At 32.8% G+C, this 21,821-nt stretch overlaps 1 protein-coding gene and 1 pseudogene across 1 annotated transcript; both read left to right on the forward strand.

Moving 5' to 3' along the window:
• The first annotated feature begins 15,929 nt into the window (after positions 1-15,929).
• Positions 15,930-20,769, forward strand: LOC9327996 (linoleate 9S-lipoxygenase 1). Its single transcript, XM_021012490.1, has 8 exons — positions 15,930-16,212; positions 17,688-17,977; positions 18,052-18,625; positions 18,729-18,814; positions 18,913-19,020; positions 19,097-19,398; positions 19,478-19,744; positions 19,860-20,769. Exons 1-8 carry the CDS (start codon positions 16,020-16,022, stop codon positions 20,611-20,613), a joined length of 2,574 nt encoding a protein of 857 aa, XP_020868149.1. The 5' UTR covers positions 15,930-16,019; the 3' UTR covers positions 20,614-20,769.
• Positions 20,770-20,849: 80 nt separating this feature from the next.
• On the forward strand, positions 20,850-21,628 carry LOC110224490 (annotated as a pseudogene).
• The last annotated feature ends 193 nt before the right edge of the window (positions 21,629-21,821 follow it).

Genomic DNA, 21,821 nt, shown 5'->3' on the forward strand with positions numbered 1-21,821 from the left:
TTCAAAGGGTATATTTGAGTGGAATCTTTAATGCATAATTTCATTATAAATTAATTGAGTTTTAATTGGTCGACTCGATGTAAAACATTTCCAAAAGCATGAAGGAACATCTATACGAAGAAAATATGTAGTCTCTTCTCGACTTGAGCTTATAACGACTTCAATATCATATAGTTTTCCGCTTGGTCTTGGTCTTATTCTGCAACCAACCCACATTCACAAGTCAAATTCAGCCATTCCAAACCAGCTTAATTAGCAAACCATAAGAACAAAATAATTAAGCCGGCTGAATTTTGAATTATCACAACCTACAGTTTTAAATTAAGTAAAGTATTTAAAAAATTATAACGATATCTATTTTTTTCTTTGTAATTATAGATTCTAAATCAAAAGAATCTCTTAGGGCTTGATTGGTTCTTCCGCTAGCACCCTCCTAGCGGTTGCTAGCGGTCGGTTGCGGTTGTTAGCGGTTGGTACCAATCATAGAAACCGCTCCATACCGCTTCAAACCGCTCGAAATCGCTGAATTTCAAAAGCTCTTTCCCGCAAGCGTTTGCGGTTGCGGACGGTAGCGGTTGGATTTAAAAAAAAAAAAAAAAAAAAAAAAAAAAAAAAAAAACAAACCTTTACTTATAATTATTATAAAATATATTTATCCTATATGTATCTTTCATCTTTGTATCACGTTCTCATCATAAACTCTAATCAATATTCTAAAATTTTATTTTCTCAATGTCTTCCACCCAAACTGATGAAAATCAAGAACCAAACGTAAGTATCATATATTATTTTATTCATTCATCACCTCATGTGTAACTCTTTGAATATTTTTCTTAGCATCTTTTTTTTCTTTTCATTATGTATTGCTTTGCTTTTTGATTGAATATATGTTTCGATTTATTTTCTCGAATAGAAAATCACTTGCTTTTTGATTGAATTCAACGTTATTTATAGTTTGCCTCATTACTTGATGCAATTTTTGGTGTTAACCCAGTATAAAATACTATCTTATTACAAAATTTCTTTATTTTTGAATAACTATTTAGTACTTTATTTATGGTTTTAATTATTAAGCATGTTCAATTTTTCTAATATTATCATAATAATATATTAGTATTTTTATTTCTTTTTTTGTAATATTTTTTATTTTTTTTGTCATTTTTTTATTTAACTGCTACCGCAACCGCTGATTTACCAGTCATAAAACTCCCGCAAACGCATCCATTTTCAGACGCTAAACCAGTCGTTCAAAACGCTTGGTAACGCTTGAAACCGCAACCGCCCGCTTCCGCAAACTCCCGCAACCGCAACCGTAACCGCTGCGTTTAAACCAGTCAGACCCTTAGTTGAGAGTAATATTAATCTGTACAATATCATAGTTATTGTTTGTGATTTTAATATGTTATATATATATTATATATGATTTGTGGCAAGAACATATTAATATATAGTTCTAATTATTATGCAATGATTAATGCTAATCACAGTTTTATTTAAATCTGACAAATGTTTATAGTATGTTTTATACTTTCTGATACTCCCTCCGTCCCACAAAGATAGATTTTTTAGAAATTTCACATTCTTTAAGAAATAATGTATAATGACAATTTTAACCTTTTAACTTTTTAACATATTTTAAAGAGTATATTATTTATTGTTGTTTAATAAGTGTAAAATAGGGAAACTGTTTTAAATTTGACATTGAAAACACAAAACTTCAATTTTTGTGGGACAAATTTATTTTCAAAAAAATTCATCTTTGTGGGACGGAGGGAGTATGTATTTTAAAAAGGGGAACTAACAACCACACATTTTAAATACCTCAATTATTATATTAAACTATTATCAAATTAAAACTTCCATACTGTATATTTTTTATTAATTGATTAAGTATTGTAGTTATCGATCACTTTCAGTTGTCAGAAATGGAAAACCGCCACACACAAAAAGTAAACAAGAAAATAATAAGATAATCAGAATTCAATTAAATATATACTCCCTCGACTACAAAGAATGATTTTCCAAGTTCTTTGACATTAAGAAAATAATAAATGATGTATATTTATTAATTACTTTTGTGTTATATCTTTTAAAAAAATTTATTTCATGCTGCTTTTTATCCCATTACTCCAATCAATTGATCTTGAAAATAAAAATACATTAAATATACTACAGAAAATTAATCTTTTTGATATAAAAATAAAACTTCAAAAATCATTTTTTGATACGGAAGGAATATTTGTTCCATAAAAATTTTCAAAAGTGTCAAGTGTCAATGTCTATCTTTAAGGCTGAATAAAGTGTCAATGTCTATCTTTAAGGCTGATTAAACGATTCCAAAGTGTTTCGTGACTTTATCCCATAATCCAAAATTTTAATACGTAATTATGTAATCAGCAATGAAATGAGAACCCCATAACGGAGAAACGCTAATTAATTTAGACAAATTCCTATGTTATGAATTGGTCAACCTTTCTTTACAAGGATTCTAAATGTAAAATAGGCCGGCTCAACAGTATAGTAAACAAATTATGGGTCATGCATGTTTACTATTTAAAATATGGAATCTTTACATGTTAACGTATATTTTGGACACGACAATACACCAATTTGTTTTTAAAAATACACTTTGCAAACGTCGAGATACGAGTCCGAGGTAAAAATAAGGATATTTCTATTACAACTATCATATATATATACCTTGACCAATCTATAGAAAGTAATAAAGCGGATAATTTACTAAAATAAATAAGAATGATTGTTTAAACCAAATCCCCACGAAACATCTAAAAGATAGTTTTAAGAAGAAAATCTTATGCGGTAGAAGTGTGTAACGTGAACGTTTCTTCTATTAATCAAGTGGTAGCAGCCGCACCGAAATAATCTTAATTAGCATGTGTTGTGTTGTGTCAATCTCATCGTCCCATAACTTGAAAAAGTCTATAGTTTAAGTTTATAGGCTAAGGAAAAAAATATTAATGTTTGGTGCAGCTTTCACCTATCCGTGACTTTTGATCTTGATTGTAATCTTGTCAAGGTCATTACCATAAATGTATCGATTTGAATCTTATCTTCAGACCCATAACTTTTTTTCATAATAAAACTTACGTAAGAATTTCTTATTAAATTTTTAGTAACCCCGAATATGTGGGGTCCGATCGTTGTAAATGTGTTTTACCACTATCTTTTTGTGCTGTGTTTACCTTACAATTTTATTGATTGGTCACGATATAAAAGTAGTTAGTTCGATTAATTTGTGACATAAAGGGTCCGATTGGTAACACAAAGTTATACATATTTTTTAGATATTAGTTGGAGCGGTAAGTGTTTACGGAATAATGCTAAGCTGTATAAAACGGTGGTACATGAAAGCTGTACAAAAAAACTAAGAATAAAAATTTTAATAACGCTTTTGATATCTTTTTGTGATTGGTGACTATTAAAGCGATACACCTCATATTGTAGCTGTATGGGGTTATAATCCAAACCCAAAACGTTAAAAAAAATTTAGTAGAAAAAAAAACAGTAAACGAATATCATAGTAGTTAGAAGAAATACGAATAAGCGGTAAAAAAACATCAGTACAAAAAAAATAAAAATATAGGTTTTGTTTTTTGAGTAATGCTAACTAGATCTTACTATAATTGGTAACTGTTAAATCAAAAAAAAAATGTACAGTTGTGACAAGGATTGCTAATCCAAACGAATATATCTCTTATTGTGTGAATATATTACAATAATAAGACATTAGCAGTTACACCCGTGTTCTTTGTAAAGGCTAAACATCTATCCATTCCAAATAAAACGACATTAGGTCCATTAAATGTTTCTTTGTCACCAGCCATCATCTGTCCATTCCAAATAAAACGACATTCTGTCCTAACCATTTTTTGTTGGTAGCTTTTAATGAATTCGTTATACATTTCATCACAGTGTCGTTGGAAAATTGGACCCCTAATTTATTTCGTTTGCGTTAGTTCGGTGAATTACTCTCTCTCTTAAAACACGTTTTTCCAGAGTTATTGCTGCTAATAAAATACTTAATCTTTAAGAAATGGATTAGAGACAATGATACCTGTAATATTTCAAAGATTAAACCCAGGCACACTATTTCGAATATTTATATATATATATATATATATATATATATATATATATATATATCACAATCCATAGAAATTAAATCACCTTCCTTTCAGTGAAAATATATATCACGCCATTTCTTTGTCCAAAAAAAAAAAATGTATCAAATGTTGTAAAAAAGACTTGTCTTTACTTTGTAACTCAAATGTTGTTAAAAAATTATTACAGCCGATTTTTCGATGTTTTATTTATCGAAATGATGTCACTTATCTTTACTCCTATATGATGAATAACGCAGCATGGAGTCTATATTATCAACTATCATCAATGTGAATAAGAAGAAGAAATGTTATTATAATATGCACGTGGACACACGTAACCATATAAATAATCAAACAAGACAATGACGACATCAATCCAATTAATTCCATTAATATTAGTAACTGGGTGAATCAAATATGGTTGCGATTCTTGCGAATAACTAAAGATCTTATGAGATAAATCACCATCTAATATTTAGCATGCATATGGAAGGCCTTTTGTAAATATAATTTCAAGAAAGGCTTTTGTTTTATATGCCACAAATTTTGCAGCGATTAAGAGACTATGATGATTTGAGAAATACTAATGGCTTTGTTTAGTTATGTTTACTTAAGGGCTTTGTTTTTGTTAATGGTGTGTGAAGGTGTGATCCAACTCTTCTGGTTAAGCCTGATGTCGACTTGGTTTAGCTGGTTAAGGGGTTGGTTAAATGTCGGTTTGGCATTGGTTAAAGAAGGGAGAAATCAGAATTGCAATGGGATTAGAAGACTCTGCTTGTTCAAGAGGGTTTTGACTAAGTCGGTTGTTGGTGATGACTATAAATAGTCTTCTTCTTCGTCTTTCTTTTGGAACAAAAAATTTCTCAATCTCTTTCTCTTGTAATCGATTCTTGAGCTCTGGTTTTGAGCTTGAGGATAACACTTGCTTCATATAGTGGATTGCTGGATTGAATCCAGCCCCAGACGTAGAGTCATCATATCGGTGATTCGAACTGGGTAAACAATTTGTTTGTGTCGTCTTCTTCGATCTCTATCTTTGAATCTTTGAACAATTAGTTTTGTGTGAAGCTTTGAGCTAAAGGATCTTGAGATCAAGTTGAGTTACAAGTTATTAAATCGTAACAGATTGGTATCAGAGCCCTAGGTTCTTGAGGGTTATGGCGAACGACGCAGGTACGACTACGATCATGAAGGCTTCGTTTCAGGTCTTTAACGAGAACTCTGATTTCTCGCTATGGAAGACGAGGATGAAAGCTCATCTGGGTTTAGCTGGGCTTAAAGGTATCGTTGATGATTTCTCATTGACGAAGACAATTCCTCTTACTAAAGCTGAAGGAAAGAAGGTTGAGGAGGGTGACGGTGTCACGGAATCATCACAAACAAAGGAAGTTCCAGATCTTGACAAGATTGAGAAATCGGAACAAGCGATGAATAGAATAATTGCTCATGTAGGTGATGCGGTGTTGAGAAAAATTGATCACTGTAAGACTTCAGCTGAGATGTGGGAGACATTGAACAAGCTATACATGGAAACCTCCCTTCCTAATCGGATCTATGTACAGCTTAAGTTTTACTCATTCAAGATGAGTGATTCAAAGACCATTAATGAGAATGTGAACGAATTCTTGAAGATTGTTGCTGAATTAAGCAGTCTAGAGATTGTGGTAGGTGAAGAAGTTCGTGCAATTCTATTCTTGAATGGTTTGTCATCTAGGTACTCGCAGTTGAAGCATACTTTGAAGTATGGGAATAAAGCATTGTCACTGCAAGATGTTATCTCCTCTGCTAAATCGTTGGAAAGAGAGCTGGATGAGTTGCAAGAACTTGAGAGAAGCCCTTCAACAGTCTTGTATACTACAGAGAGAGGTAGGCAACAAGTGAGGAACAATCAGAAGAATGGACAAGGCAGAGGTAGGAGCAGGTCAAACTCCAAAACTAGGCTTACATGCTGGTTCTGCAAGAAAGAGGGCCATGTTAAAAAGGATTGTTTTGCCAGAAAGAAGAAGATGGAAAGTGAGGAACAGGGTGAAGCTGGGGTCATCACAGAGAAACTGGTATTCTCTGAAGCACTAAGTGTGAATGATCAGCTGGTTAAGGATCTATGGGTTCTTGACTCAGGGTGTACATCACACATGACGTCTAGAAGAGACTGGTTCTGTAATTTTCAAGAGAATGGATCCACAACTATATTACTTGGAGATGATCACTCAGTAGAATCACAGGGACAAGGTTCCATCAGAATCAATACTCACGGAGGATCCATCAAGGTATTGAATAATGTCAAGTATGTGCCTAATCTAAGAAGGAATCTAATCTCCACAGGAACACTTGACAAGTTGGGGTACCAACATCAAGGTGGAGCAGGTAAAGTCAGGTACTTCAAGAATCAGATTACGGCACTATGTGGAAAGTTGATGAATGGATTGTATATCCTTGATGGTGAGACAATAATGACAGAAAGTTGTACTGCTGTGGATTTAAAGAGCAAAACTGCTCTGTGGCATCGCAGGTTAGGTCACATGAGCCTGAACAACCTGAAAGTTCTTGCTGGTAAGGGTCTGTTGAATGGTAAAGAAATCAAGGAACTAGATTTCTGTGAACATTGTGTAATGGGAAAGTCTAAAAGACTAAGCTTCAATGTGGGAAAGCATGATGCTGTAGATGCTCTGAGTTATATTCATGCAGATCTATGGGGATCGTCAAACGTGTCTCCCTCCTTATCAGGTAAACAATACTTTCTCTCTATTATAGATGATAAGACTAGAAAAGTCTGGTTATACTTCCTCAAGACTAAGGATGAAACATTTGAGAAGTTTTGTGAATGGAAAGAACTGGTAGAGAATCAGGTGGATAGAAAGGTTAAGTGTTTGAGAACAGATAATGGGTTAGAATTTTGTAATACTAGATTTGACAGTTATTGCAAAACCCATGGTATTGAAAGGCATAGGACATGCACTTATACACCACAACAGAATGGTGTTGCTGAAAGAATGAATCGTACTATCATGGAGAAAGTGAGATGCTTATTGAATGAGTCTGGCTTAGATGAAAGTTTCTGGGCTGAAGCAGCTGCTACTGCAGCCTATATCATCAATAGGTCTCCTGCATCAGCAATTGATCATAATGTCCCTGAAGAGCTGTGGCTAAACAAGAAGCCTGGATACAAACACTTGAAGAGATTCGGATCTATAGCATTTGTTCATCATGATCAGGGGAAATTAAAGCCTAGAGCATTGAAAGGAGTTTTCTTAGGCTATCCTGCAGGCACCAAAGGATACAAGATTTGGTTGCTGAATGAAGAGAAGTGTGTCATCAGTAGGAATGTAGTATTCCAAGAAGATACAGTCTACAAAGACTTAAAAGGAAAAATAAGTGAGGCTGAAAAGAATGACTCTAAGACAATAACTCCAAATTCTGAGGATATTACAGAATTGGTCAAAGAACAGGTGAGTTCTAAGCAAGGTGGAGTAATCACTGAACAAGAAGAGATCAGTGATGATGAGTCTAATGAAGAACCAGGTGACACTGAAATAGTTCAGTCACCTGCAAGAGTTGGTCTGACAAACTACCAGCTTGCAAGAGACAGACCTCGAAGGAAAATTGTAGCTCCGGTTAAAATGAAGGACTATACTCAATTTGCATTTGCATTAATGACATGTGAGATACTGAATGTGGAAGAAGAACCACAATGTCTTCATGATGCTCAGAAGGACAAAGATTGGGTTCTATGGAATGGAGCTATAGGAGAAGAAATGGATTCTTTAATCAAGAATGGAACATGGATTTTGGTAGACAGGCCAAAAGACAGGAAAGTAATAGGTTGCAGGTGGTTATTCAAAATTAAACCTGGCATACCTGGTGTTGAATCTAAGAGACATAAAGCAAGGTTGGTTGCAAGAGGATTCACACAGAAAGAAGGAATCGACTATCAAGAGATATTTGCCCCTGTAGTGAAACATACTTCTATCAGGGTTCTAATGTCAGTGGTGGTGAATAAAGACTTAGAGCTTGAACAAATGGATGTTAAAACAGCTTCTTGCATGGAGATTTGGAGGAAGAGCTGTATATGGAACAGCCTGAAGGTGTTGTGTCAGTTGGAAATGAAGACAAGGTATGTCTCCTGAAGAAATCATTGTACGGTTTAAAGCAGGCACCACGTCAGTGGAACAAGAGATTTGACAGGTTCATGACTGATGAAAAGTTTGCTAGAAGTGCCCATGATCAGTGTGTGTATGTAAAATCAGTAAACGATGAAGAATATGTTTATTTGTTGCTATATGTGGATGACATGTTGATTGCAGCAAAAAGTATGTCAGAGATCAACAAGGTTAAAAAGAGACTCAGTAGTGAATTTGAGATGAAAGACATGGGAGCTGCAAGCAAGATACTTGGAATAGAAATTTCGAGAGACCGAGTAAATGGGGTTCTATGTTTATCTCAAGCAGGGTATTTGACTAAGATACTCAAGAGGTTTAATATGAGTGATTGCAAGGGTGTACTTACTCCTATTGGTACTCATTTTAAGTTGTCTTCTATACAGGATGATTCAGAGTGTATAGATACAGGGAAGACTCCCTATTCAAGTGCTGTTGGAAGTATGATGTATGCAATGATAGGCACACGGCCAGATCTTGCTTATGGGATAGGATTGGTCAGTCGATTCATGAGTAGACCAGGATCTATTCATTGGCAAGCAGTAAAATGGCTGCTAAGGTACATAAAACGGTCACAAGATCTGAGTTTAGTGTATACCAAAGGAAAGGATCTAAGTGTTGTTGGGTACTGTGATTCAGATCATGGTGGTGATTTGGATAGAAAAAGGTCAACTAGTGGATATGTATTCAATGTTGGTGGAAATACAGTCAGTTGGAAGTCTTGTCTACAACCAGTAGTGGCTTTGTCATCAACTGAAGCAGAATTTATAGCTTTGACTGAAGCAGTAAAGGAAGCTATATGGGTAAAAGGGTTACTTGGTGATCTTGGTTTTGTGCAGGATAACGCTCAAGTTTGGTGTGACTCTCAGTCTGCAATATGTTTGTCCAAGAACAGTGTGTTTCACGAAAGGACAAAGCACATGGCATTGAAAAGATCATTTCTGAGTGAAATCAAGGAAGAGGGTAATATTGAAGAATTCAAGATTCATACTTCGATGAATCCTGCAGATATGTTAACCAAGTGTATACCTGTTAGAAGTTTTGAATCAGCTTTGGAGGTTATGAAGCTGATCAAATGGGAATAAGCTTTTAAGCTTGTGTTGCTGGAGGTTAAGTCCAAGTATAGCAGTCTACTATGATGGAGAAGAATTGTATCAAGGTGGAGAATGTGAAGGTGTGATCCAACTCTTCTGGTTAAGCCTGATGTCGACTTGGTTTAGCTGGTTAAGGGGTTGGTTAAATGTCGGTTTGGCATTGGTTAAAGAAGGGAGAAATCAGAATTGCAATGGGATTAGAAGACTCTGCTTGTTCAAGGGGGTTTTGACTAAGTCGGTTGTTGGTGATGACTATAAATAGTCTTCTTCTTCGTCTTTCTTTTGGAACAAAAAAATTTCTCAATCTCTTTCTCTTGTAATCGATTCTTGAGCTCTGGTTTTGAGCTTGAGGATAACACTTGATTCATATAGTGGATTGCTGGATTGAATCCAGCCCCAGACGTAGAGTCATCATATCGGTGATTCGAACTGGGTAAACAATTTGTTTGTGTCGTCTTCTTCGATCTCTATCTTTGAATCTTTGAACAATTAGTTTTGTGTGAAGCTTTGAGCTAAAGGATCTTGAGATCAAGTTGAGTTACAAGTTATTAAATCGTAACATGGTGTTTCACTAGTTAGGGTTTCTCTTATCGATTTTATAGTATAATAATAACTCTTACGTGTATGTGAATGTGATGCGTCATGACGAAGGAGTGAACTTAGGTAGATTCTATTGAAACAAAAAAAAATGTACAGTAAAACCTCTATAAATTAATAATATTGGGACCATGATAATTTATTAATTTATAGTGATATTAATTTATCTATAAATTAATATTTATTAATTTATAGAGAGTTTTTTTAATTTTTAAAAATATGAGAAAAAATAATTTGATCTAAATAAAAGACTAAAACTAATGCTTTAGATGCTATAACTTTGGTAATTTTAGATTTGAATATTTAATATTTAGAAGAAAGACAATTTTTTAAAACAATAATAACCAAGATTATAGATATATTCACATATATAAAAAAATGAGAAATTGTTAAAAAATACCCCTTTTGGTGTGCCCCTTTTCAAAAATGTCTTTTTTAGATGTCCATTTTCAAAAATACCCTTTTTTAAATCTGAAATTTTTATAAAGTCTTATTAGGTTTATAAGGTACTTATGGATTGTAACTACTACTTGAAGACTCGATCCACGTATTTATAAGGTTTTATAAGGTGTTTTTAAAGGTTTTACAAGTTATTTTAAAGGATTTTTAAGGTTTTTCAAAAGTTTTACAAGATATTTTAAAGGTTTTTAAAGGTATTTAAAATGCATTTATAAGGTATTTATAAAGTATTTATAAGATTTTAGATACATAGAAATGTAGTTTGTGTATGTTTTAATAATATAACATACATATTTGGATAAGTCTTATATTTTTAAGAGCATTTTTTTTAAGGTTTTAAAAAAGGGGTATTTTTGAAAAGTAGCATTGAAAAAGTGGCATTTTTGCAAAAGCCCCTAAAAAAATATGTAACATAGTGACTTCAACTGTTGTATTTGAACGGCCTATACGATTATTCAAATAAAATTATACTTATTTAAATTTTGAAAACTTACATAAGTTAGCTATTTTATGAATAGAAATTCATTTTTAAAAACTACTAAAAATATATTATCTTTATATATATATATATATATATATATATATATATATATATGTATATGTAAATTCACATGATTATTAATTTATGATATTATTGGGACCATATTTTTACATAGGGATTTGAAAAAAATTATTATCTTATTATCTTATTGAATTTAGTTAATTTTTACACTGGCCCGACTTGGGACCAGCAAAATTTATTATTTTATCGTGTTTATTAATTTATCGAGTATTAATTTATAGAGGTTTAACAGCAAAATATGGTCCCAATAATATCGTAAATTAATAATCATGTGAATTTACATATACATATATATATATATATATAAAGATAATATATTTTTAGTAGTTTTTAAAAATGAATTTCTATTCATAAAATAGCTAACTTATGTAAGTTTTCAAAATTTAAATAAGTATAATTTTATTTGAATAATCGTATAGGCCGTTCAAATACAACAGTTGAAGTCACTATGTTACATATTTTTTTAGGAGCTTTTGCAAAAATGCCACTTTTTCAATGCTACTTTTCAAAAATACTCCTTTTTTAAAACCTTAAAAAAAATGCTCTTAAAAATATAAGACGTATCCAAATATGTATGTTATATTATTAAAACATACACAAACTACATTTCTATGTATCTAAAATCTTATAAATACTTTATAAATACCTTATAAATGCATTTTAAATACCTTTAAAAAACCTTTAAAATATCTTGTAAAACCTTTGAAAAACCTTAAAAATCCTTTAAAATAACTTGTAAAACCTTTAAAAACACCTTATAAAACCTTATAAATACGTGGATCGAGTCTTCAAGTAGTAGTTACAATCCATAAGTACCTTATAAACCTAATAAGACTTTATAAAAATTTCAGATTTAAAAAAAGGTATTTTTGAAAATGGACATCTAAAAAAGACAATTTTTGAAAAATGGCACACCAAAAGGGGTATTTTTAACAATTTCTCATTTTTTATATATGTGAATATATCTATAATCTTGGTTATTATTGTTTTAAAAAATTGTCTTTCTTCTAAATATTAAATATTCAAATCTAAAATTACCAAAGTTATAGCATCTAAAGCATTAGTTTTAGTCTTTTCTTTAGATCAAATTATTTTTTCTCATATTTTTAAAAATTAAAAAAAAAACTCTCTATAAATTAATAAATATTAATTAACACTATAAATTAATTTATAGATAAATTAATATCACTATAAATTAATAAATTATCATGGTTCCAATATTATTAATTTATAGAGGTTTTACTGTAGTTGGTATAAACTATAAAGAGTTGGTTCCATTAAGTTTTTGGTCCATTCAGCCTCTTTTGGTAGAGATAATTTACGACGTGTGATGGTATATCAACCGTTTAGTCTCAGGCCCGCGGACTAATAAAAAAACATGTAGCATTGTATTATAACAGTTAGTCTCTTAGATTTGGGAAGATATATGCTGCTAGAAAAACTTTCAAGAATTTCTATGTGAATAAAATAGATTGCTTGATTTAATATAAATAATTACTTAGAAGTAATTTTTAGTACATATTCGCGTAATGATAAAATATAGAAAACATTTATAATGGTATGATTGGATCTGCATCACAGATAGGTTAATATAGGTTGTAAATTAGCGATTACTTATACAACATTGCCAAAATATTTTTCAGGGATTTCATTTTCAATACAACTGTAGATAATATAACACTTTCATTATCCACCAACGACAGTTGTGGCTGTACGTGTCTATTAACTATAACCATAAGAGATTAGATGATTTGCAGTACCTAAATTTAATAAAATATGTTCGTTCATTTGATTCTTCCTTTAGTAAACATATTTTATTTAACTTAATAAAATATCTAAATTAAAAATTTTACTTTCTCTTGAAATTTGTTATTTTATTTTTAAACCGTTTTATTTGCATGTTCAAACTGATCATTATAAATAATACTCATTCTGTATCAAAAAAATGATTTTATAGAATTTTTACACTAATTAAGAAATATATTTAATGTTTAGTTATAAATGCACTATTTAGTCATATCAAACTATTTTTTATAGCTATCAACCAATAGTAATTCATCAAATTTTAAAATTCTCAATTAATGATTCTTAAAATTCACAATTTATTAACATTAATTAATAAAAATTTACAGAAAATCAATCTTTTTGATACAAAAATAAAACTTCAAAAATTATTCTTTATGATAAGGAGGGAGTACTTAATTAGCTAAATACGAGGGTTTATTAATTGAAAAGAAACGGTTTATATGTACAATTTTTCTGATATGTTTAGTTGACCTGGTCACGCCAATCACCATTAGGTATACACATAGACTACCGTTGATTCCACGTGCTTTGGTCACGTTAATTTCACGTGTCATTTTTCGGCTAGCCAATTGTTGAAAATAGGAAAACGTACCTCCAACAAAAACTGTTCAATTTTATAATAAACTCCGGTGTACCATAATAAAGTCCGGTGTACCGGAAGTTCAAGATCGGAGAAAGAGATTGAAGAAATGTAACAAACTTTTCTTATTAGCTCATAGTACTGTTACAACCAACTTGTAACCAAAAATGTAAACACACTTAAGCTTATATACACATGATTAATTAGAGTATTAAACCAAACTCACTAAACCCGTATTAACCGAAGTTAACCGGTCCATATATCCTCAATAATTTTGAACTTCAACTATAAAAATTTACAATAACCATTTGATCAAACATCGAAATGAGACCGCGAAATTTCTCCCAAATGACGTTTAAAGAGAATTCGAAAATGACATTGACCATATTCATCTTGAAGTCTCGATGAAACTTTTCGAATGGGTGCCACAACTATTATCCGCTTGCAGTTTGGGTTTGTCGCAGGCAGAAATTGACATAATTTATTTCAATGTAATTTTTTTTTTAATTCTAATTAGTTTATATTTATTTTATTTCAATTAATTTATATTATTTCCTTGTAGTCTATTCTGGCTAGCAAAGGTCACAAATACGGTCTTGGTTCCACCCATGACATATATATGCTGCATTTTCTTCTACGTCTTATCTTATATTGCTACTTGTTGATTAAATTACATGAAGATTAAGAATGTATTAGTTTCAAGATTCACACGATGAATGAGAAGAAAAAGAGTTGTGACACCTTGATGATATTTGCATTTTGACCAGGGCATAAATTAGAACGCTGAAGAGTAATGCAACAGCGGCTGCCAAGATAGCCTTGGCAAATTTGATGATGGTGATCCACATAAGGATTTTTTTTTATATCATATTTCTAATATTATTGTATATTTTTTTATACTATAAGGTTTTGTTTCATTTAAAAAAATATTTTATGTAAAAGTTTTACTATAAATTCACATATATTCCATCTCCTATAGTTCGTCCCTATTTAGAACAAATCACAAATCTTTTTTGGCCAATTACAAAATAACAATGCATATATCGTTTTCTGCATTAAAAAAAAATTGTTTTGTAAAAATTGGTATGCACTAATGCAAAGAATTAAAGATTTGAAATAGTCTAAAGCAAATAATAAAAGTATAGATAGATAGTTGATAGTTCTATCAAATTTATTCTCAATAAAAAAAAGTTGGTAAATAAACATGAATGGGTCTATTAAAGCAACGGTAGAAATACAATTGTCACCATCCGATCAATCAACAATTTAAGGTCACATTTATTAACAATTACAGCTGGCTGGATCATGATTCATGACAATTGTATTCAACCATATTTACAGTCTCGGTTCAATCATAAATTATTCTCCATTTTTTTGGCAATGATACATTACATAATTAAAAGAGTCGTTTTCGGATTTACGTATATAGTAAGTTTTTTGGTCAATCCTATGAATGTGTACGCGGTCTTTTGTCTACCCAATATATGGTCTTTCTTCATCCATTTTCAAACAAATTGGAAACAAAAGGAAAAAGTCTTTGAATGTATGGACAATGAACACGAAAGACTTCATTACACCAGTCTAACCCTCTCGATCGTGCATGCTATGTTTCCTTGTTGTAGGAGAGCTAGTGCGGCGAACATACTCCACTATGGCTCTTGCAATAAGTTGATGGTCTCTTACCATTTTATGTTTCGGGTATTACCCGATATGGGAACTCGGTTGAAATAACCTCTTATAAGATATCACACTAAACGTTACCAAAAGCGATCAACGGTACCTATTCGAAGACATCAAAAAGAGATAATAGTAGTACATATTATAGAACATCACCCAAAGACTTTAAATTTAAGAGTTTACGCGTATCATCCCATACGGTTGGTACTCCTCTTAAATTACTCTTGAGCGTCAGAGAAATTTTGGAACGTTTCATAATGTATTGTATAAGACTTTAAATTTAAGAGTTTATGTTTTATTTGAAATAAATATTTGAATTTTAATTCTACTTAAATTATATCTATTTCCCAAATTTTGTTTTTGTTTGGTATCAATGTTAAGTATTTATACCATTTTCGCAAATTTTGTCAGAAATTACAAAGAAACAAAAAAAAAAGGATTGACCGAAAACTACAGAAACCACCAAAAACTACAACACAACAACAAGCAGAAAACGAAAAGAAAGCACTAGCGAAAACTCCACAATATTTAAACTATTTTTCAAAGTTTATGTTTAAAACTGTTGAACTCGCTAACAACTAGTCTACAATATCCTATAAATGCAAAACTTCCGTAACATAATTCAAACCGGCAGGTAGTTTGCATATATAGTTTATAGATGAAAACAATAATAATAATAAAAAGTATATATTTAAGGTATATGAAAGTTATAAGTTTTCTATTCACATATTAAAACATAATCATTTATTCATTTAAAAAAAAAATCAATTAAGTCGGATTCAACTTTAAACAACTAAACCAAAAAAAAACTCTCTTCTCCAAATTTTACTCTAAAAAATTGAAAAGACAACACTTTTTTCCTCTATAAATACCTCAAACCGACTTCAATCACCACACCATTCATAAAAACTCAGTGAGAGAAAATTAGACATTAAATTAGAGAGAGAAGAGTAAAATCATCAAAATATGATCGGAGAACTTGTGGATCTGCTCACCGGCGGTGGAAATGAGACGAAGAAGGTGAAAGGAACGGTGGTTCTGATGAAGAAGAACGTCCTCGATTTCAACGATTTCAACGCTTCGTTTCTCGATCGTCTTCATGAATTTCTTGGAAACAAAATCACTCTTCGTCTCATTAGCTCTGATGTTACTGATTCTGGTAAAAAAAATCTCAACTTTTTGAAATTTTTATATTTCAATTTTGTCTTCTTCGTTTGTTTTTTTTTATTTGTTTACTTTTCTTTTGCGTTATCGAGTTTTTTTTTTTTCTTTCTTCCCACTAAATAAGAAAATAAACATATACTATAGTAGTTGTTTTAATTAAGTTCACGATTATCAATATTTTTGTTATTTTCTATTTTGTCTTTTTTTCTCCACTGCGTATATCCAAATCTCATAACATTTATTGCGATCGTAATTAATGAAACTAGAATGGCACTTCTTTTTTTTTTACTTTTACTTTTTTGTTAAAGGAACTATGAGACTAATTTTTGAATATATTGTATTTGATGTGTAAAAATTGAAAATAATTATTCTTAATTTGTATGTTTTGATGGGTGGAAACTTCTTCAGCAAGAAAGGTTGGAATAATTTTTGCTTTTTTTTTTTCTTCTCTCTCAAAAGGCCAAAAAAAACATTTATTCTCTCTGTAAAAGATGATAAATCAAATATTCTTTTTGTCATACCAACTGATAATTACCTTTCTCTTTAAAATTTTTTATTTATAAAGGAAATTTTCATGTTTACCCTCTATTTTTTAATTAATGTTAAGTCAGATAGTGAATTTTTTAGTGTCAAAATACATATTAAAATTTTAGATGTGTTGTCAGAAAAAAAGTTGTATGTATATATAACTATCAATATAACAATATGGAATTTTTGTTGTTCTTTCTTGTGTCTCTGCAATGCTAATTATTTCAATTTGTTTTAGATTATTTACCGTTTAGATTAATTTTGAATTTGTTAAATTAAAAGGAAAATTTGAAACACAAATCGAAGAAAAAAGAACATCGTCAACTTTTGAATCTTCTACAGTTCCACATAAGTAAATGTTGTTTTATTTTTAAAATCTCAGGTTTCAATCTCATTTTTGTCTAATTAATGTGTTATGTTTTGTGGAAAAAATTTACTTATTTTTTTCGTAAATAAGATGCTATTGATAAAAGCAAAAACTAAGTAGTCTTAAAAGCTTAAAAATGCTCTGTTTTACTCTCTCTCCCTCCAGTGAAAACAGAGTGTACTCTCCCCTAAAGAGAATCTTTTTTTATTTTCGGAGTATTTTGATGTTACACTCGACTTTTTTAATTTTATATGAATATATTCCTTCATCTTTAACAAAACTTTATATTCCATTTTAATTTTTGGAACCATATTCACATTCGGTTATAATTTTTGTAATAGTAGATTCCATAATAGTTTCAGAAAATAGATTTTAACAACAAAAAAAATGTATCTGTTAAAAAAAAAAAAAATGTATCTGTTTTATATATTCAATAGTTTGATATGGCCAAATATTCTTTTTCATCAATGAAAAACTAAATTAGAAAGTTTTTTCCCTAAAAAAAAAAGTTTTTTTTTCCTTTCCTTTTATAGAGTCACTACAACTTGTAATAATTTATGTATTTTGTTATTCAGAAAACGGTTCTAAAGGCAAACTAGGGAAGGCTGCTCACTTGGAGGATTGGATCACCACAATCACATCGTTAACCGCAGGCGAATCGGCCTTCAAGGTCACGTTCGATTACGAGAGCAATTTCGGTTACCCTGGAGCATTCTTGATCAAAAACAGCCATTTCAGCGAGTTTCTTCTCAGAAGTCTTACACTTGAAGACGTTCCAGGCCATGGCAGAGTCCATTACATCTGTAATTCTTGGATTTACCCTGCTAAACACTACACTAAAGACCGAGTTTTCTTCTCCAACAAGGTAACTAAACGCTTCTCGACTAATATTAGTCTAAAGATGTTTTTTTTATATGATGTTGTTTACTTCTGTTTCAGACTTATCTTCCACATGAAACACCAGCGACGCTACTCAAGTATAGAGAAGAAGAGCTAGTGAGTTTGAGAGGAACCGGCGAAGGAGAGCTCAAGGAATGGGACAGAGTATATGACTATGCTTACTACAATGATTTAGGCGTCCCACCAAAGAACCCACGACCTGTACTTGGAGGGACACAAGAGTATCCTTACCCAAGAAGGGGAAGAACCGGGAGGAAACCGACTAAAGAAGATCCTCAAACCGAGAGCAGGTTACCGATCACATCGAGCCTAGATATATATGTTCCACGAGATGAGAGATTTGGACACTTGAAGATGTCTGATTTCCTTGCTTATGCTCTGAAAGCAATTGCTCAGTTTATCCAGCCTGCGCTTGAGGCTGTCTTCGACGACACTCCTAAAGAGTTTGATTCTTTTGAAGATGTTCTTAAGATCTATGAAGAAGGAATCGATCTACCAAACCAAGCTTTGATTGATAGTATCGTTAAGAATATACCGCTTGAGATGTTAAAAGAGATATTCAGAACAGACGGCCAGAAATTCCTTAAGTTTCCAGTGCCTCAGGTCATCAAAGGTGAATACATTACATATTCTTGATTAGTGATAGTAACAACTTATTTCCTATGGTACAACTAACGTTTTCGATCGAACTAATCTTGATTTTTTTGGTTTTCTAGAGGACAAAACTGCATGGAGAACTGATGAGGAATTTGCTAGAGAAATGTTGGCTGGACTTAACCCTGTTGTTATTCAACTTCTTCAGGTGGAAAATCGATGAACTCCGTCGATAACGAACATTGGTTCTCTTAAGTTGTTCTGCTGTTTTTGCTGTTTTACAGGTTATGGTCTGTTATCTTGCAGGAGTTTCCTCCAAAGAGCAAGCTTGACAGCGAATCATACGGTAACCAGAACAGTACGATCACTAAAAGCCACATAGAACACAACTTAGATGGACTCACTGTTGAAGAGGTAAGAACTTCAATCGAATAGAGCGGTAATCTAATACCGAAGTCAATTTGAAACTAATTTTCTTTTGCTGTTTTAGGCTCTGGAGAAGGAGAGGTTGTTCATATTAGACCACCATGACACACTGATGCCATACTTGGGACGTATAAACACTACCCCGACCAAGACTTATGCAAGTAGGACACTTCTGTTCCTGAAAGATGATGGGACCTTGAAGCCATTGGTGATAGAGCTGAGCTTGCCTCATCCTAATGGAGACAAATTTGGAGCAGTGAGTGAAGTATATACGCCTGGTGAAGGCGTCTACGACTCGCTATGGCAGTTGGCAAAGGCTTTTGTGGGTGTAAATGACTCTGGAAATCATCAGCTTATTAGCCACTGGTAATGGATACTTAATGCTTAAGCTGCGGAAAAACTGTTCTATTTACATGATCTAAAGTTAAAGTTTTGGTTTTTTCAGGACGCAAACACACGCATCGATTGAACCTTTTGTGATTGCCGCGAACAGACAGCTGAGTGTTCTTCACCCGGTCTTTAAGCTCCTTGAACCTCATTTCCGTGATACGATGAATATCAATGCGCTTGCTAGGCAAATCCTCATCAATGGTGGTGGTATCTTTGAGACCACTGTGTTCCCTTCTAAATATGCCATGGAGATGTCATCTTTCATCTACAAGAACCACTGGACCTTCCCTGACCAAGCGTTGCCAGCAGAACTTAAAAAGAGGTAATGCATATTTACTCAAATCTTTCAATATTCTACTTTGCTTGATGATGCAATTAGAAGAGAACACAAAGAGGTAAACTATAATCTGCTGTTGTTACGGCTTTTCGATTTGCAGAGGAATGGCCGTTGAGGATCCAGAAGCACCACATGGATTACGACTGAGGATAAAAGACTATCCTTTCGCTGTGGATGGACTTGAGGTTTGGTATGCTATTGAATCTTGGGTCCGAGACTACATTTCCTTGTACTACAAGACAGAGGAGGATATCCAAAGCGACACCGAGCTCCAAGCCTGGTGGAAGGAGGTGCGCGAGGAAGGTCACGGAGACAAAAAGTCAGAACCTTGGTGGCCTAAAATGCAAACCCGTGAAGAACTTGTGGAGTCATGCACCATAATTATTTGGGTGGCTTCTGCTCTTCACGCGGCCGTTAACTTCGGACAATATCCAGTTGCCGGGTACCTCCCGAACAGACCAACCATAAGCCGTCAGTTCATGCCAAAGGAAAACACTCCAGAGTTTGAAGAACTTGAGAAGAATCCGGACAAAGTGTTTTTGAAGACAATCACAGCTCAGCTTCAAACGCTTCTAGGGATATCTCTAATTGAGATTCTCTCTACACATTCGAGCGATGAAGTGTATTTGGGACAGAGAGATTCTAAAGAATGGGCGGCCGAGAAAGAGGCGTTGGAGGCGTTCGCGAAGTTTGGTGAGAAAGTAAAGGAGATTGAGAAGAACATTGATGAGAGGAACGACGATGAGACTCTCAAGAACAGGACTGGTTTGGTTAAGATGCCGTACACTTTATTGTTTCCGACCAGTGAAGGTGGAGTCACCGGCAGGGGAATTCCAAACAGTGTGTCCATCTAAAACAAGTCTTACTTCAGGATTGTGTCGTCAGTTTGTGTTCTATATCCCATGGTTTACTTGTTCTACAAGTTATAAACTTTGATTCTTGTTATTAATTGGTGTGGCCTATAATAAACATCAGAATAAAGCAGTCTATACATATTAAAATTGTGTTGATCAATTTATCCATAAGCATTATAAAAGCTGCATGCCTTTCTCGATCCCACTTGTTCTTCTTATGTTGCTCTGCCAGATTTGCTACTCCTTTTTCATTACGAGCATGAGCTGCAAAAATCTTAAGTTGCCAATTCTCTAAAGTTTCTCTAACAAACATTGCCCGCGATGCCGTGATTATGTTCTTGAATGTGGCCGATGTTGTACCAAGACTTGTTGAACTTCTCCTCCATCCTTCTATATCTGTGGTAATTAATTCCTGCTCTTCGCACCGTTGGAAATATAGTTACTGGAAATGATCTACAAACGCAGTGTGTGATCGATAGTGGTGCTTTACCATGTTTTTCCAACCTTCTAAATCAAAACTATAAGAAAAATATAAAGAAGGAAGCTTGTTGGACGATTTCGAACATCACTGCAGGAACAAAAGAACAGATCCAGAAGGTAACAGAGGATAATTCGATTTCTACCTTGGTCAATCTGCTTCAATATGCTGAATTTGACTTTAAGAAAGAAGCAGCATGAGCAATTTCAAATGTTACTTTAGGTTCTCATGATCAAATCAAGTACCTTGTGGAGCAAGGATGCATAAAACCGTTATGCGATCTTTTGTTATGTCCAGATCCAAATAATTGTCTGCCTTGAAGCATTGGAAAACATCTTGAAGGTGGGAGAGGCAGAGAAGAATTTGTGTAATACAGGGAACATGAACTATTACGCGCAGCTGATTGATGATGCAGGAGGGCTAGAAAATATGGAGGAACTTCAGAACCATGACAACAATGAGATCTATGAGAAGGCTGTAAAAATTATGGAGACATATTGGCTTGAAGAGGAAGATGAGGAGGCACAACAACATTAGGTTCTCAGGCCGGGTTTCAGTTCGGGTGGTCGGTTTAAAAGTACAGAGTCTAAGAAAGTGTTTGGTTTCAGTGTCTAGAGTCTTGCTTCTTTTTTTTTTTTTTTAAATGACCGATACAACACACTGGTAGTGAGTCTAGCTACTCTTGTTATCTGGATGTATCATTCTGAGACAATATATCGAATCTCAACAT

The sequence above is a fragment of the Arabidopsis lyrata genome (assembly GCF_000004255.2).
Source record: "Arabidopsis lyrata subsp. lyrata unplaced genomic scaffold ARALYscaffold_1, whole genome shotgun sequence".
Taxonomy (NCBI): domain Eukaryota; kingdom Viridiplantae; phylum Streptophyta; class Magnoliopsida; order Brassicales; family Brassicaceae; genus Arabidopsis; species Arabidopsis lyrata.

Excerpts from the sequence above, each read along its gene's own strand:
- LOC9327996 (XM_021012490.1), top strand. The coding sequence starts at position 16,020 with ATGATCGGAGAACTTGTGGATCTGCTCACCGGCGGTGGAAATGAGACG. Across the intron at positions 17,978-18,051 it reads GAGTTTTCTTCTCCAACAAG|ACTTATCTTCCACATGAAAC; the intron begins GTAACTAAACGC and ends CTTCTGTTTCAG. Across the intron at positions 19,399-19,477 it reads CATCAGCTTATTAGCCACTG|GACGCAAACACACGCATCGA; the intron begins GTAATGGATACT and ends TGGTTTTTTCAG.